We start from the raw sequence: 18,923 nt of genomic DNA, 5'->3' as shown, positions 1-18,923 counted from the left end.
ATCACCTAGAGCAGTGCCTGGCATGGAGGAGGTGATATTTGGTGAATAAATGGATGAATTAATGAATGAATAAAGATTTAATAAAAAGAATGAATCTCTCTTCTCTAATGGAGAAAAGCTGGTTTAGAAAGGGGGAAAGTACCAAAAGAATATTTTGATTGAGACTCTTGGAAATACGGAATAATTTGACTTTGGGGACAACTTGAGGGAGGAATAAGTTTAGCTTAGAGTTGAGTAGTTATCCATACCTACCCTCCACCTTGGGAAGCCGTTTGGTTGACTTTAATGATAGTCTCCACTGGCAGTTACCACCACCTTTAGATGTCTGTGGTTTGAATACCTATTCAGTAACTTCCTTAATTATCTTCATACTATACTCATACTGAACTGTAATTCTGAGGAAGACTGAAATGAAATGCCATTACCCATTTTCAGAGGTCCATCTTCAGTTGTCTTAGAAGTAATGGGATTATTACATAAATTCTACAAGGTTTGTATTGATGCTGGTTCATAGAGAAGCATCAGAAGGTATCGTCACATTGGCCAGAGAGAAAATTGCTGAAGGGACTCCTTGCTGGTTTGTCCCAGGGTCTGCTTTCTTGGAGTCCCTAGGCTAGGAAAAAGCTTGTTGGTGCCACCTCTTTGTTTTAGGTGTTGCCCACGTGCCTCCATCTAGGGACCTAAGCTGGGAAGCAGCAAGACCTGAAGGAAGTGTGTTTGTACCACTTAAGGAGACATCAGTGGAAAGCCTTCTACGAACTTCCACACATGCCCTGGCTAAGCTGCAGGTGCCCCGGGAGCACCTCTCTGAAGTTCTGGAGCAAATCCACAATGGTAGTTTTGGGACCATCTACCGAACCAAGATATATACTGGGGACCCTGATAAGCCCAAGAGTGTTGTCCTCAAGGCTTTAAAAGGTAAAAGGAGAAGTGTTGGACTTCCTTTCCTCTTTTAACTTGTTTACTGTGAGCCCTCAACAGTGAATGCTAACAGGCTTTGCAGACATTAAGATGTTAATCAACAGATAGTTGTGGTCACAATTGGGCACAGAATAAGAAGGGAATAGAAGGTAAAAACTCGCAACAGAAAGGTTCTTCTTTGGGTCTTTCCCTAGCTCAACCTTGCCTATCAAGGCTATTAAAACCGATTTTTCCATATTAGATATTACTTGAATGAGGATTTTGAGGTTGTTTCTTCATTTTTCTTCACTGTTTTGATATCTTTTCCAGTTACTGCATTTTTCTTCTTTTTGCTGATACTCATGATATGGACCAGTAATGATGGATACATAAAACAGAACAAGGATAGGATTAGCAAGAATATTAATCAAAAGGTCTAGAAGTGATAATATTTTAATGTGTGATAATATTTTAATGTGAACAGAACACTTGTCTATTAGGCAGAGGAAAGCCCATCCAGTTCTAAAGACCTATGGTTCTATGTTACCTTTGACAAAAGATCAGTGACATTGAAGATCATCTTCTAATTGATTCTCTTTCTTTTTACTTGTTGTCTACACTCACTCCCCTTTGGAGCCTTGAAATTTATCATCTGAGGTTGCTTCCTGACTTGAACCCCCATTTTATTGGTGACACTCTGACTGCTCACTCCCCATGGTTCTTCTGTCCTCCACAGAACCAGCTGGGCTCCAAGAGGTGCAGAAGTTCTTAGGGCAAATCCGGTTCTATCAGTACCTGGGGAAGCACAAGAACCTGGTACAGCTGGAAGGCTGCTGCACAGAAGGGCTGCCGCTCTATATGGTGTTGGAGGATGTGGCCCAGGGGGACCTGCTCAGCTTTCTCTGGACCTGTCGCCGGGTAAGTGGTAGGGTAGAGGTGTTGGGAAGGAAAGGCTTGACCTGGCTTATTAGCTGTTCACATGTCAATTAGCCTGATAAATGACAAATTAGAAAGACATTATAATAGCATAACAGAGTGATTATCACCAACCAATAGAATTTTTAGTGATGATGGAATATCTGCTCTGTCCAATATGGTAGCCACTAATCACATGTGGCTACAGAACCCTTGAAATGAGGCTGATATGATTAAGAAACTGAATTTTCAAATTTATTTAATTTTAAATAATATATGTTTAAATAGGCATATGTGGGTGATGGCTACCATATTGGGCAGTGCAGATTTAGAGAATGGACTTTGGGCTCCATCTCCTACAAGCTATGTGACTTTGGGCAAATCACCTCTCTGAGCCTGAGTTTTTGGAATTTGTAAAGTGGGAGTAATGATAAATACTTATTAAAATTCAAGGAAATTACGTCTGGAAAAACATAGTGATTGGTACATATTAAGCACTCAAAATGGTAGCTGCTTTAATGATAATTGCATAACAACCTAACTACTGTTAGTAATAATTTGGTTGTTAGTGTCAAGTATATTTTCCATTCCGTAACACCACCCTAGTGTGCCGAGGCTGAGTTAAGGAGAAATTCAGCCTGCAAGTTTGTATATCTCCAATTCATATTTAAAAAAATTTTAATGTTCAGAAATTTCCATGCTAAAGTGCAAGTCCTATTCCTTACAATTTCACCACTTCTGTATCTACTCGTCTTTTTGAAGTGCTCCATGTTTTCCTAGTTAGCTCGTCACTTGCTGATGAACAAAGTTCAATATTAATCAAGCCTCCTAGGTAGGCTGATCATCGTATTACTAAATGTTTATGAAAAAGAGACCTTGTTGACCTCTTCCATCCAGTGATGCAAATAGGACAATGTGCACATCATGAGATTTTAAACCTTTATAAGAGGTTATCCATCTGTCACTTGGTCTGTGCCCTAACCTCACTTGTTTCTTTTTATTTTTCAGACTGCATGCCTCTCTATTTCAGATTGTTTTCGCATGCTTTTCTCATTACACCAGACTTCTCCCTTTCCCTTCTTTGTAGGGTCAATGGCCACTCACTCTTCGGATCTCGTCAAGAGCTTTCCTTTCTTCTCCAACTGAATGAGCTCTCTTTCCTCCACCATCATATGATCTCTTTTACATTTCTTTCATGGCACTTATAGATATGTAACCATGTATTTATGTATGATTATTTTATTCTGATTCACATGTTTGCCACAGTATAAGCTCCAGAAGGCAGTAGACATATTTATTTTGCTCACTTTTGTATTCTGAGTTCCTAAGATGGAATCTGGCACATAGTAGGCATTCAGTCAAGATGTGTTGAGTTAATGTGCTTAATTAATCTCTCTCTCTCTCTCTCACACACACACTCACACACACACACACACACATATTCTGCCCTAGGAAAATTGCTGTTTTATCCAATGGATAGTCTTATATATACTTGTCTTTCTTACCTGCTATTCTGTTCTTCCTTCATTCTGCTACTTATCTACATTCTTTACTGTTTTCCTGGTCTGATAAATCATGGTACTTCTCTGCATATCTGAGAATCTCTCATTATATCTGTCCTTGAATCTTATAGTCCTTATATTTTTGTGTATTTTCTTTAGCTTTGATAACTGCATTTAAGAATATCTCTGCCCCTATTTTTTCTTTCAGATCTGTTCATGTCATTTTGATATACTTCTTTTTTCTCTATCTATTTAGGATGTGATGACCATGGATGGCCTTCCCTATGACCTCACAGAAAAACAAATATATCACATTGGGAAGCAGGTCCTTTTGGCTGTGGTAAGGCTTGGAGAAATGACAACAGATGACAGTGATTTTTCTTGTTAGCTTGGTATTTAATGTCATATTTCTCAGTTATGCTCTCAAATGGGGTATATATTATAAAGGAAATCAGATGGAAGCTAGGGGACGGAAACTCAAGCACCAATAAATTGTTTTCAATTCTTTCATGAAATTATTTAGATAACATAATTCAGGATTGGTAATTCTAGGAAGAAAGTAGTCAGTTTGAAGTGTTTTTCTTTTAAAATAAATTTATTTATTTATTTTTGGCTGCGTTGGGTCTTCGTTGCTGCGTGCAGGCTTTCTCTAGTTGCAGTGAGCGGGGGCTACTCTTCGTTGTGGTACGTGGGCTTCTCATTGCGGTGGCTTCTCTTGTTGTGGAACATGGGCTCTAGGCCCCCGGGCTTCAGTAGTTGTGGCACGCAGGTTTCAGTAGTTGTGGCTTGTGGGCTCTAGAGCGCAGGCTCAGTAGTTGTGGCGCACGGGCTTAGTTGCTCTGCAGCATGTGGGATCTTCCTGGACCAGGGTTCGAACCTGTGTCCCCTGCATTGGCAGGCAGTTTCTTAGCCACTGTGCCACCAGGGAAGCCCTAAAGTGTTTTTTTAAAAAATATTTATTTATTTGGTTGCATCGGGTCTTAGTTGTGGCAGGCGGGCTCCTTAGTTGTAGCTCACTGGCTTCTTAGTTGCATTACGTGGGCTTCTTCATTGCAGCAGGCGGGCTCCTTAGTTGCAGCTCGCCAGCTCCTTAGTTGTGGCATGCGAAATCTTAGTTGCGGCATGCGAACTCTTAGTTGCAGCATGCATGTGGGATCTAGTTCCCAGAGTAGGGATCAAACCCAGGCCCCCTGCATTGGGAGCACAGAGTCTCAACCACTGTGCCACCAGGGAAGTCCCAATTTAGGGTTTTTAGAAGGAACAGGGGGGCTTCCCTGGTGGCACAGTGGTTGGGAATCTGCTTGCCAATGCAGGGGACACAGGTTCGAGCCCTGGGAAGATCCCACATGCCACGGAGCAACTAAGCCCGTGCGCCACAATTGCTGAGCCTGTGCTTTAGAGCCCATGAGCCACATCTACTGAGCCTGCATGCCACAACTACTGAAGCCCGTGTGCCTCGAGCCTGTGCTCCCCAACCGGAGGTGCCACTGCGATGAGAGGCCTGTGCACCACAATGAAGAGTAGCCCCCGCTTGCAGCAACTAGGGAAAGCCCAGGCGCAACAATGAAGACCCAAAGCAGCCAAAAATAAATAAATAAAATAAATAAATTTATATTTTTTAAAAAAAGAAGGAACAGGAAGGGTTTTAAAAGGTTTCTCAGTCTTAAGGGTAAAAAACCAGGGCCAACAGCTGTATGTCCACATACTTCCAGATATATACTAATGTTAACAGATGTAAAAGGGGAAAGGGGAAGCAAGTTGGGAGAAGAAATGGGAATAGAAACTGAATGGGTGAAAGGCTACAAAACCAGAAGGAAGCTTATAATTTATACCTGTAAAACAAGAAATACTAGTTCAGAACATGTTAGGTTGTAGATTTGCTTTGATACTGAATGTGATAGGAATTACAGATACTTTAAAAAGAACAAGGAACAAGTGGAAGAGGAGGAATAAGAAAGGGCAAAGGTGAGAGTATTTCTTTATTTTAAACTAACCTAAATAAACAGGGAAGAGAAAGAACTCAAGGTTTAAGAGAAAAAAAAAAGTTACCTTTACCAGAATTACTCAGGAAATTTAGATGACTATTCCTGTGAAATTATTTAGATAATTGTGTGTAAAATTAGCGATGGAAAATCAGGGCTCTGTGAAGCTACTATTTTAGTATTTGATATATCTTGCCACCTTGAGGTATGAAATATACAAGGGATCTAAATGGAATCAGAGAAAGCTTCGGAAAAAAGAGGTGATGAAGTGAGAAAAAGTTAGTTGAAGTTCTCATGGAGCAAGGGAGAGAGAGCACATCATACAAATAAATGTTAACTATGGTGTTTGGATGGCCTAGTTGGTATATTTCCTTGATAAAGTTAGAGTATCAGGACAAATGAACTATTTAAAAAACAGAAATAGACTCACAACATTGAAAACAAACTTACGATTACCAGAGGGGAAAGGGGAGAGGAGGGATAAGTGAGGAGTTTGGGATTAACAGATACACACTACTATATATAAAACAGATAAACAACAAGGACCTACTGTATAGCACAGGAAACTATATTCAATATCTTGTAATAACCTATAATGGAAAAGAAACTGAAAAAGAATATATATATACATATATGTGTATATGTATATATATATATACATATATATCTGAATCACTTTGCTGTACATCTGAAACTAACACAACACTGTAAATCAACTATACTTCAATAAAAAGTTAGGGTATCAGGACAGAGCTTACCTTGTATTCTGAACCATAATTGCAGGGGTGCCATAGAGATGCAGTGATCACACTGAAGCATTCCTCAGAGCCCTAGTTTACCACTTATGAGGCAACATCATAGTATTTTTTCTAACTCTTAACAACCTCAAGATCAGTACATTCTTCAATTCTTCTCATTAGAGTATAATATCTTTGTTCTGAGACCCCACCTGAGACAAAAAAACAAAAAACAAAAAAACCGAAAAAATCCCTGCTAGTCACTGTTTGCTTCACCATCAATGACTGGAAGTTACCACCTTCACCTTTTATTTTTTCACACCATTCTTGTTTAGTAATCATAGACCTCAGTCTCTAGCACTTCAGTCACATATAGTTTTTCAGCATCTCTGTATGCCTTGAACACCTTGATGTTGGGAGAAATGATTTCAACACATCAGTGTCATTCAGGTGCAGTGGTTCTCAAATGTCTTCTTGGCTGTGCTATAATCATTTTGATACTTCTTAAAAATATAGATTATCAGGTCCCTCTTCCTAGATTTTGGTTAAGTAAATCCGGAGAGAAAACCTTATGAATTTATAAATCTCTCAGGCAATTCTGATTTGCAGCCTGGCCTGAAAAGTATTAGTAGAATTTGTAGTACTTCCTATGAATTAGAATACTGGGTTCTGGTCACTACTACTTAGTACCAGTGTGACCTTATATAATCATTTAGATTTATCTGAAAGTTACTTCCCTAATTCACCTCATCTAGTTATTTTAGGGACAAAATGAGATGATGTAAAACTGTATATAAATTTATTATTATGACACTCAATTTTTTTTTTTTTAATAAATTTATTTATTTATTTTTGGCTGCATTGGGTCTTTGTTCTGGCGCGTGGGCTTCTCGTTGCGGTGGCTTCTCCCGTTGCAGAGCACGGGCTCCAGGCACATGGGCTTCAGTAGTTGTGGTGTGTGGGCTCAGTATTGTGGCTCTCGGGCTCGAGAGCACAGGCTCAGCAGCTGTGGCGCACGGGCCCAGTTGCTCCGCGGCATGTGGGATCCTCCTGGACCAGGGCCCGAACCCGTGTCCCCTGCACCGGCAGGCGGACTCCCAGCCACTGTGCCACCAGGGAAGTCCCCACTCAATTTTGCTATGTATATATTACCCTGTTTGGGAGACTGCTGCTAGAAACTTGAAACCTACTCTCCTTCCCCTTGTCTAGCTGGGTCCTATCTGAGAGGAAAATCAGGCCAGGGTCAGGGTCAGAGTAGGGGATTATAATTTCCAAACCCAGTACAAATGTTATTTGGATTATTTGGTCAGTTTGCTAAGCTTTATTTGTTTGTTTTAAAGCAAAGCTAGTGTATTTACTAATAAATGTGTCTTCAAAAATATAAAGGGTATATCAATGTATCCAAAATGTGTAAATCATTTGTCAAACCCCAGAGAATGTACAACGCGAAAAGTGAACCCTGATGTAAACTCTGGACTTCAGTTGAAAATAGTGTATCAGTATCAGTTCATCAGTTGTAACAAATATATCACACTGATGCTAGTTGTTAATAATAGAGGAAACTATGAAATGGGAGGGAAGGGATGTGGGAGTGCTCTGGATTTTCCACTCAATTTTGCTGTCAACCTAAAACAACTCTTAAAAAAATAAAGTGTTTTATTTTTTTAAAAAGAGGAATGAAGTATTGGTATCAGTTTGCTAATCTTAAACACAATGCAAACATGTCTGATTCATTATAAATACTTGGAAGTGGGACTTCCCTGGTGACGCAGTGGTTAGGAATCTGCCTGCCAGTGCAGGAAACACGGGTTCGATCCCTGGTCCAGGAAGATCCCACATGCTGTGGAGCAACTAAGCCCACATGCCGCAAGAGCCACAACTACTGAGCCCGCGTGCCACAACTACTGAGCCTGCGCGCCTAGATCCCGTGCTTTGCAACAAGAGAAGCCACCACAATAAACCCCTGCTCGCTGCAGCTAGAGAAAGTCCTCATGTAGCAACGTAGACCCAACACAGCCAAAAATAAATAAATAAAAATTAATTAAAAAATTAATAAATATTTGGAAGCAATATGTCATTATTAATGAGGCTTGTTCAGAGTAGAAAATCTCCTTGTCTTTTCAAGGATTTGTTTCTCTTTACCTGTGACCTAAGCCATGACCTCAGAGAGCTGATCCATCTTTGATCTCATGTTGACAGGAATTTCTCCAGGATAAGCATCTGTTCCATGGGGATGTGGCAGCCAGGAATATCCTGATCCAGTGTGATCTCACTGCTAAGCTCTGCGGACTGGGCCTGGCTTATGAAGTCCACTCCCGAGGGGCCATCTCGTCTACTCGCATCGTACCTCTCAAGTGGCTCGCGCCAGAACGGCTTCTGCTGAGACCGGCTGGCATCAAAGGAGACATGTATGGTTTGTTCCTGCCCTGTGGATTTCTTCCTTTCTTGACCCAGGTGTCCTCCAGCTCGTGAACATGACTGGGTCTATTGTCAATTATGTCTCCCCATGAAATCTCTACTGAGAAGTCGGACTCTCAAGCAAAAATGTGTGTTATGCGGCAGAGCTCATATTTGACATCTGCCTGCAATCCTTTGTAGTGCCTTTTGAAGTATTCCCTCTGTGTTAGATTAGAAACCTTAATTAGGAGAGAAAAAAAGTGAATAGATTATTCATGCTAGTATCTGAGGACTTAATCTGGTGGAGTTTTATCTGTTTATCTAGTTTTATCTGAAAGAGGTAGGTCCGCTTAATCAAAAGTTTAGTTGAACTAGGACTTATTAAAATAAATACATATGTGTGTGTGTATACTCAATTTATTTTAACTTAAAACATATAAGTAGATATTTAATTATCAATCTTTTGGAGGAGGGCCAAGGGGATAGACCTGCTATGCTAAATGAAGTTACGTGTTGTGTTTCTTGTATAAATAGCACCCATAATGAATTATTTTTGAGTTTCAGTTTGGGATGACTCTAAATAGAGAAAGAAACTTGAAAACAATTGTGATGCAATTTGACTACAGACATTTATTGTTAATTTTTTCCCAGTTTTCTACAGTTGTCTCACCCACACAATTTGACAACATTTTCTTTTCAGCAGCTTGGTTTTATAGAATATTTTCAAAGCATTCAATCTAGTTTTCAGGGAGCTAATGCTTTTGGCATGTATATTTAATCAGCTTACATAATATTTAATTGATTACATAATTACAGTTACATATAGGATTGGCATAAACAGGATTGTAAAGAACTGCGATTGACTTTTGGTAGCCATATAACTCAACTGCTCGGAGGAGCACATAAACATACTATAGAATATCTTACTAGCCATGAATGTTATGAGTTGTGGGGGAAATTTAGAACATGAGTTGATGTGGTGAGTCAATTAAGAGACTGCTTTTTTATTTTATTTATTTATTTTTTGGCTGCACTGCGTGGCATGGGGGGGCTTAGTTCCCTGACCAGGGATTGAACCCATGCCCCCCTGCAGTGGAAGTGCAGAGTCTTAACCACTGGACCTCCAGGGAAGTCCCCAGAAGACTGCTTTTTTATTTCATTGCTGCTTCGCTGACATCTGCTTTTGAATAGAGGTCTGGGAATAATAAGTTTAACTGGGAAATATTGCTCATTTAATGATGATATTATAGAATAGTGAAATATACATCTCTTGAATCATACTGCTTAGGCAAATGCCTACCCCAATTATGTATAAAACTTGTTCTGTTAATATTTTTCCTAGGTTTGGGCAATTAGATCTACTGAGGAAATAGTAGATAAATGATAAAACTTGCTTGGCCTTGAGCTAAGAATAAAGGCTAGAATTTCAGCAGGGAGAAATGGAAAGGATGAAAAAGATGCAGAGGGGAATTTCTGTATGTTTGGGTGAATATCTTTGCACGTTTGCACAAACACTCACAATTTAGCAAATAATGGTAAATATCTATTAATGTGTAATATAGAAAAAAGGAGACATAAATTCAGTACTCAAATAGTTTAGATTCTAAGGGGATTGGACAGAAATGCTTTCTTTTTTTTTTTCATTAATTAATTAATTAATTAATTATTTTATTTTTGGCTGTGTTGGGTCTTCGTTTCTGTGCGAGGGCTTTCTCTAGTTGCGGCAAGCGGGGGCCACTCCTCATCGCGGTGCGCGGGCCTCTCACTATCGCGGCCTCCCTTGTTGCGGAGCACAGGCTCCAGACGCGCAGGCTCTGTAGTTGTGGCTCACGGGCCCAGTTGCTCCGCGGCATGTGGGATCTTCCCAGACCAGGGCTTGAACCCGCGTCCCCTGCATTGGCAGGCAGATTCTCAACCACTGCGCCACTAGGGAAGCCCAGAAATGCTTTCTAATGGCACTACCTCACTGCTTATTGTATCAGTCACCCTTGATTCCCTTTCATTGCCTTTGTAATGGGGTTCTTACTGAAGGCCTCTGGTATTTAAGTGAGCTGTCTTTACGAAAGGCAGAAATAGAAATTAAATCCATGGCCTTGTTTCTTTTACAGCTGGTCTTTTGGGATACTGCTCTACGAGATGGTGACGCTAGGTAAGGAGGATCCCCAAAGTAGTGTGCGCCTATACAAAGATATACAAGGATGTTTATTTGGGTGGTGGATGACATTTGCTATGGGAAGGGGTTTCGGTACAATCTCTGAAGGTTGAACTGAGTTGACACAGAATCCTGATTTTTGAGATAGTCGTGTAATGTCTTGATTCCCTCCCTCTCTCTCTCCTTCCCTCTTTCTGTTTTTAACTTTCTTTTGCTTTCTTTCCCTTTCTTTCCCTCCAGACTTTACCAATTCCATGGGATGTTTTAAAATCCAAGGATGATTCCAAGGATGATCTTGCATAAACATAAAAGTATTGTCTTTAGATTTATTAATCCACTTGATGGAGAAACTATAGCACCTTCTCATGTTTGGGAAGTAGAGGGCAGATCTCATTTCTCACTTTGCTTTATTTTGTTATTTTCCTAAAGACTCAACGTTCTGCTAAGTTATCAGTACCCACCCTCCCGTCTCTTTTTTTCCAAAATTCTCTAAGCTATATCCTTACTTGATCACCAGGGAGCAATTATATTATATCTATTATTTTTCCTATGGCTATACTTTTTGCAGGCAATTAGCCCAGGTGGATGGAGAGTAGTGTTAGTTATACTTTATATTCCAGAGGACCCTTAAGTTCTCTTACTACTCTCATTCTTTCCATACCAACAGGGGCACCTCCATATCCTGAAGTCCCTCCTACCAGCGTCCTACAGTATCTCCAAAGAAGGAAAATCATGAAGAGACCCAGTAGCTGCACACACACCATGTAAATGGTTTTTAAAATCTTTTTTTGCTCTTCATCAGTCGTGCCCCTTTCAAAGTGGCTCAGATGACCCTCAGCTGTCCTTTATGTGTTAATGTACAACCCTAAACCAAACCTATGCAGTAAAACACATCTGCACACATATACGATGTACATGTATATCATATGTATGTATGTGTGTATACATACACACACACAAAATATTGAGGCAACCACTGAGTACTATATTAGAAATTTAAGTCTGCTAACGTTGTTAAAGCTTAGTTCTTCTGGAAGCTTTTAAAATAGACCAAATCCAATGAAAATACAGTAGTGTTTTATCTATTTAAATGTCAGTCTCAGTTAGAGACTACTAGCTTCAGTTCTAATATAGTTGTCATAAAATCCATTGCACTACAGTTACTCACTGGTTCCTATTTAATATTTAACTTAAAAAAATATTGATTATCTGTTTTCCCAGTTCTAAGCATGTTGGAAGCCAACCAAAAGGGGGGGGGGGTGAGAAGAAATTAGACAGGAGAAGGAGGATATCAAATTGTCAGCAGAAAGGGACAGTTGGTGAACTAACGTAGAGGCAGAAAATGGAAAAATTAAAAATTACCCTCAGAATTTTATAACCAATAAAGTACAAAAAAAGGTTGTTATAGAACATAAGAAAAGGTTAAATTATTTTTAAGAAGGCAGGAGTTAATATATTAATATACATTTCTATTAAAGTTGTTGCTATTTTGTAAATTTTTCAGCACTGAAAAGGTAAATTTCCAGCACCTGGGTTTCCCAACATTAAACAGTTACAGCATCAAGCATGTTAAAAAATGTTAAATATCAAAACTGTTGATATATATTTTTATGTGTATATACACACACATACACACAGTATAGTGATACTGGCCGGGTATACTAGAATGAAGTTGTTGACAAATATTTCTCATAGGCTTTATGTGTATAAAAGGCTGTCCTTGATACTGGGGAGAGACATTTAACTGATAAAGTACCTGGTCTTGAAGAAGGATATCAGAAACAACATGAAAATCAACATAAAGTTTGAGGCAATAAGTAGAATGGTTAAAAGCTCAGATTCATCTCATGGAGTCAAAAAGACACACGTTCAGCCCTAGTCCTACTACTTTACTGTGCGTTGATTACTTATCTTCAAATAGGTATAATGATAATCCTACCTCAAAATTATTGTGAGGCTACAATGAAATAATGCATGTTAAGTTTCCCTACCATGCCTTTTATAATAAGTAAGTTCTTGGTAAAACGTTAGCAGTATTATTAAAGTAGCATCTTATACAAAGTCTCATCGTACAACATTAATGAGTGTGGGAAACACAGTGCATGCTGAGGTTTATAAGGAAAGGAATTGAGACTTAAACCTGTGGGAAAGGATAACCATGGAGAGGATATTCAAGGAATTGGGCAGAGCACGAGCAAAGACAGAGTTGGGTGTTACTAACCACATCTAGGGCATAGCAAGACACTGACTTGTCAGGAGGAGAGGGCTTCAGTTAGGCAAGAACTATGTGGTAAGAAGCTAGGGGGTGGGATGTTGACTTTATATGGTGAGCAGTGGGAAATCACTGTAAGTTCTTGGGCAGGAATGAGACTTGATGAAGACTGTTTGAAAACAGGCTATGTTGTAAATTCTCTAGAAACTGGATTGAAGCAAAGACAGATTCAAAGTGGTAAGTACTTCTATCTCGATTAAGGCAATTTCCTGGAGAAGCTAAGTAATAAAGGGGGGAAATGACCTGGATTAAAGGAAGGAACCATCTAATTACATTATCTGAAATTAGTATGAATCGTATTATTCCATACCTTCTTATTTTCCTTGCTGTAATGTAGCTCATACTGGTAGATAAGTTATAGCAATGGTCTGGAATGATGCAAATTAATAACATGTAAGATGAAAACACTTAAGAGCTTTTGGTAATCTAATGGAAAAAAAAACTGTTCTGTCATACTGATTGTAGTTTAAGAAATATTTAGTCATTCCTTTTATAAAAAGGGTCCTGTTGAGAAGATGATATTCAGAGACTTAGCATTAGGAGGATGAGAAGGAACAGTATTCTCTGGGAAGCATATGGGACACAGCAATGAGAAGTAGATTAAAGACTCGTAGGTTTCTTTTGTTAAGGTTTGTTAGGAGAGGAGACAGCTTCTCTTGTTTCTCTTGTTTCCCTTTCAGGTACGGTCTCATGAAGTCCTGCTGGCGTTGGAGTGAGGACAGCCGCCCCTCACTTAGAGAGCTACACTCACGCCTGGAAACTGCCGCTCGAACTGCAAATGACAAGGCTGTGTTGCAAGTACCAGAATTGGTGGTGCCTGAATTGTACGCAGCTGTGGCGGGCGTCAGCGTGGAGAGTCTCTCCTATAGCTATAGCGTCCTTTGAAGATCCTGGGGCAACACACATTTTTGGGAGATCATATACTCTTGGAACCAATTCCTCCAAGAACAGAGAAAAGACTTTCTACTGGGACATAAAGGGAGGTACGGGACATGGACCCTGCATCTTCCCCTGCACATTTCCCTAGAAACCTGAAATGATGCTAGATGAGGCTGCACACACCATACACCCTCGAGACTGAGACGTACAGTTTCATTTCTGTTATCCCCGTCCTGAAGATGCAGGGTAGATGGATGGACCGTGTCAATGCAAGGGAGGTTTTACAAGTCTGCAGTGTTTGTCGCAGCATGGCACAGATAAGCTGGTCCCTCCCACCACAGGCTGGTTTCCTTTGAAACACGCTTTTATCTAGACTATTATAAGGTCCAGAAAATTGGAATCAAATGAGGGAAGAGAAAGCTGATAAAGAAGTTGATGAGAAGAAAACTGACGGTTCTACTTGCTCAGGAGTATAGATGAGGACCAAGGTCATCCTTCAGAGAGAAGGGGGAGGAAGGACATACAGGACTTCATTCCTGGTCCGTTCATGCAGGGCTGAAGGAGAACCATTAAGGAAGACTTCTGAGCTCCCCCTAAGGTGTATATAGGAGAAATATGGTCCCCTTTGATCTAATTCTGAGGTAGGTGAACCCTGTTGGTACCATTTTAACTAGAAGCTGGAGGGGTCATTTCATGATTAAGAACATTCAACTTGTACTTTTCAACAGTCTGGCTTCCTGGCCCCTATGAGACTAGGGAGACTGAGCCCAGAGGGTCAATTGGGTCGATGATGAATACACTGTGTATTTAATAAATGGGAAATATGGAAATCAAGCAAAAGTGCTTAGTAGGCAAGGACGTCTTTAACAAGGACTAGAAGAGGATGTAACCTGAGATGGAAGGATGATGGGTTCCCATTTTCAAACATCCAATGATCTACTGTGAAAGTTATTTCATTAAATTCATATTTATTGAGTGAAAGTAGGCTTTTCAGGTTACACAGTTGCCAAAATCTCTCCAATAGGGAGGATAACAGTAGATAAATGAAAGCTAATGTCAACAGAAAAATTCAAGAGGCAATCTATGTTGTCAGAAAAGGGATTCCTCATGCGTGAAAAGGGGATACTACCTACCTCACAGGGTTGTCATGAGGATTGAATGAGAGTATATATTTGTACCATATCTGGCACATACTATGTGCTCAATAAATGTTAATTTCCATACTCTCATCCTTACTAGCCTAGACTCTTTCATATCTTTTTCATTTAACACCTACGGTGGCCAAGAAGAGAACCTCGGTCTGTCAGTCACACTGCAAGGGAGGACATGCTTAAAGATGATGGTATGGTGCAAATACCACTTGACTAAAATGAGGAAGTCATAATTTTTGTGTGAGCATCTGGATGATGACAGTCATCTCCTACTAGTTCAAAATACTGGAAATACCATGATAATGACAGTTCAGTTGAACATGCGGTCTGTGATTTTAAACAATACCTTGGATACTCTAGAAGGGACATCCAAGGCTGCTATAGGAAAATGACTGGCAATTGAAAAACTTGCAGAAGTTAGAATCCTGATGGAGTCATAATGAGTTGCCCAACTGAATAATGATTCTTGCACCTCTAGGAATACCGCAATGACTAGACAGAATTTAAATGCGTGGTAAGCAGCAATAGGGAGAAGGGAGGAAGAATGGCTCAGCACAAAATGATGAAGTCCTATGGAATCTCATTGTTCTCAGCTGTTCATTTAAGTCAAATTTACAAAATATTTATTTATTTATTCAACTATTTTCAAAGAATAGAGTGTTAAGGCCAACTGTGCCAGACGCCATGCTAGGTGTTGGATAATAAGAAAAGGAGAGCTTTGGCTTACAGTCTAGAAAGCAGGAGACACTATATACACATTTATGTGGGTATTTGTTAATTACAGCTGTGATAAGTGCTGTGAAGAAAAAGTATAGGGTAGTAGAAGGGAGTATAAAATGGGGACCTCCCTGAAAAAATGGCATTTAGACTGAGACCTTAGGGATGGGTGAGTAAGCCTGACAGTGAGAAGAGCCTTCCAGTTGAAGGATTATGTATGTGAAAACTCTGAGGCAAGAAAAAACTCAGCTTGAGCAACTGCAAGGAGGCTAGTGGGAGGGAGGTATAGTGAAGCGGGAGGAGAGTGGTGCATGATGAAATGCAGCATTGCTCTTTCACGCTGTATTTTTTTTTTGCAAGGGAAATAATGAATTCACCTTTACCAATGATATTCAAAGTAGCACTCGACACTCATCCATCAGGGGTAAATTAGGAATAATAAAAATCAACTCTACCAACAGTCTGGGAATAGATCAGATGATCCAAGAGGGAATACTTCTCAAAATCCCCACCATGTACAAAAAGAGACTCAATGGAAAAGAGTAGCTTTTAAAATATGGAAGAGAAAAAAATATTAATTCTACAAATAGTTATTCATTGTATACCACATACAAAGCTCAAAGTTAGCTTCTATGGAAGAAATAAAGACAAATCCTGAATGACTCAAGCCCTCAAGTCACTTATTTGGTAGTAAATTGGTGCCCCTCATTTTTTTTTATTACATATCTTTATTAGGAAAAATATTTTGAGCACTCAACCCTAATAAAATTATATAATTTATATGTAGATATAAAATATACACAGTATAAAACAAATGCAATATAAATTAAAATTGGTAAAATAAAGAAATATTTTTAAATTTTTATTGGAGTATAGTTGCTTCAAATAAATCTTATTTTTAAAATATTTTGCTAATTGTTTCACATTGTATGTTAATGTTTGTTTTGGTAGGAGGTAAAGAAGCAGACAATTGCTATTTTAAACTTTGTTTTTCTGGATATAGGTCTGGAACATTGGATACAGTAATTGTTTATTCAGAGGAAACGGGGTCTTTCCCTCACTTGGCCAGGCTTTCTCTAAAGGAGAATTATATTTCTGGCATCTTTGACTTATCAGCCATACCAGGTATTCCCAAGCTAATGAATGGAAAAAAGAATGAAAATATTTACCATTTAATCAAATTGAATCCAGGTTAGGGTTTGTTTTACTGTTTTGATTCCCTCCTCTCCCAGTCTTGCTTTTCCAATGTATGCTTTATGGTTAAAAAAAAATTGCAAAATAGTTAGGAACTGAGCAAATGCCCATCTGGAAACCACGTCTCATTGAAACTTGACAATGTAATTCAACTTAGAATAGTCTGAACCAGTAGTTCTTAAATCATGTTCGTGCACAACACTAGTTTTAGGTATTTTCTATTAAAATTGAATAATAATATTTTTCACCATGCTAAAGAAAAAGTTAGTGAATAGAATCTTCTAAATCTTAACCTTGCTGTAACAACTGTTGTTAAATGTTTGCTCTACCATGACTCATTTAAACAAATAAATGTGTATCAAATACAATACAAGACTGGGAGAATCACCTATTATGCTTAATTTAGCAGACTGGTTTTACTTGTATGGAAATAAGAATTAGTGGTTATGCTATGTGTTAGAAGCATATAATATTGTCATATGCTCGATAAATTATTAGTTTGAATAATGGAATTGAATATATCATGTTGTAATAATCTAGCAATAGCTTCAAGTGCTCACCATATATGAACATATTTGAGAAACAATGGTGTGGAAGTTTTGGTGTTTCTGCATGATGGTGGTTTTCTCATTAAAAAAAGTAACTCCACTGAGTGGTTTAAAACAGGGGTCCCCAACCCCTGGTTGGGGGCGCTCCTGTTAAGAACCAGGCCGCACAGCAGGAAGTGAGCAGCAGGAGAGCGAGCGAAGCTTCATATGCCGCTCCCCACCGCTCCCCACTGCGCGCATTACCGCCTGACCATCCCCCTAACCTCACATCCGTGCAAAAGCTGTCTTCCACAAAACCGGTCACTGGTGCCAGAAAGGTTGGGGACTCCTGGTTTAAAAGACATATATGGTTAAAACAGATAAGTCTACTACAGAAGGGAAGAGAGAAAGGTGGATGGATGGAATGAAGACTGAAATAGACCATAGTCATTCTGACATTTAAAAACATTTCAATTACCTTAGAATATTGTGTTAGACCATATAATATTCTTGATTTACTACTCTGATCCGTTTAATGTAATGAGCTAGCCCTAACAGTTTTTGTCTGTAAATACAAAATCTAAACTATTCAAAAGCTACTGATAACATAATGAAAACAACAACTATCTTTGGGCTTGCCTGGTGGCACAGTGGTTAAGAATCTGCCTGCCAATGCAGGGGACACGGGTTCGAACCCTGGTCCGGGAAGATCCCACATGCCGAGGAGCAACTAAGCCCGTGCGCCACAACTACTGAGGCTGTGCTCTAGAGCCCGCGAGCCACAACTACTGAGCCGACATGCCACAACAACTGAAGCCCGTGCGCCTAGAGCCTGTGCTCCACAACAAGAGAAGTCACCACAATGAAAAGCCCGCGCACTGCAACAAAGAGTAGCCCCTGCTCACTGCAACTAGAGAAAGCCTGCGCACAGCAACGAAGACCCAATGCAACCAAATAAATAAATAAATGAAAATTAAAAAACAAAACAAAACTATCTTCTCTAGTTATCACAAGAAAATCAGAACATATTTCTGGAAATTGTAAGTAGGAATGATTTGATAATTTTAAATAGTGGGGCAAAAGGCAAAAGAGGTGTAAGGACAGAGCAGACATGAGAGATCAAAGGAAGAGAGAATTTTAGACACAGGAAACATCAGAATATTTTAAAAGATGAAATTAACACTTAGAAGAAATAATCATCTCTGACCCTAGCCCTCTGACTTGATTCGTCATCATGAAGTTGAAAGCAATAAACTTAAAAAACTTGAATGGGAAATCATTATTTTATCAATGAATAATGTGTATTTGATTAAATCATTAAGCCTTCATTTCAGCTGGAGTTGGAAAATAAAATGTTTATTTCTTAATTACTTCACAAGGGTTTTTGAAGCTAACCACAGAGATTGCATTAGCAAAGGCAGAAATAGTTCTTCATTTGGCTTCATTTAAGCAGCCCAAACATTTATTTTTATAAATAAACTATGCTGTTGCCAGTAAGTATGTCCTAATTTGAAGCTTACAGCCATTGAGATTGAGATTTCTCAATGTTCCAAAAATATTTTCTCTGTTTCCAGCGCATGTAAAAGCATATAAAATGG

General features: G+C 39.2%; 1 protein-coding gene across 2 annotated transcripts in view; it reads left to right on the top strand.

Annotated features, from left to right (window-relative positions):
• STYK1 (serine/threonine/tyrosine kinase 1) overlaps nt 1-16,358 on the top strand; it is a 52,721-nt gene extending 36,363 nt beyond the window's left edge. For both annotated transcript variants that reach the window (XM_059935300.1, XM_059935297.1), the window contains exons 4-10: nt 652-918; nt 1,637-1,818; nt 3,574-3,657; nt 8,236-8,444; nt 10,542-10,582; nt 11,253-11,349; nt 13,538-16,358. In XM_059935300.1, the coding sequence (XP_059791283.1) occupies nt 652-918; nt 1,637-1,818; nt 3,574-3,657; nt 8,236-8,444; nt 10,542-10,582; nt 11,253-11,349; nt 13,538-13,742 (1,085 nt within the window). In that variant the 3' untranslated portion in view covers nt 13,743-16,358. The remainder of the gene's footprint in view (nt 1-651; nt 919-1,636; nt 1,819-3,573; nt 3,658-8,235; nt 8,445-10,541; nt 10,583-11,252; nt 11,350-13,537) is intronic.
• Nucleotides 16,359-18,923: the final 2,565 nt, after the last annotated feature.

This window comes from Balaenoptera ricei, chromosome 10 (genome assembly GCF_028023285.1).
Source record: "Balaenoptera ricei isolate mBalRic1 chromosome 10, mBalRic1.hap2, whole genome shotgun sequence".
Lineage (NCBI taxonomy): Eukaryota > Metazoa > Chordata > Mammalia > Artiodactyla > Balaenopteridae > Balaenoptera > Balaenoptera ricei.
The sequence above is the reverse complement of the archived record's forward strand: the minus strand, read 5'-3'. Positions and strand labels throughout refer to the sequence as shown.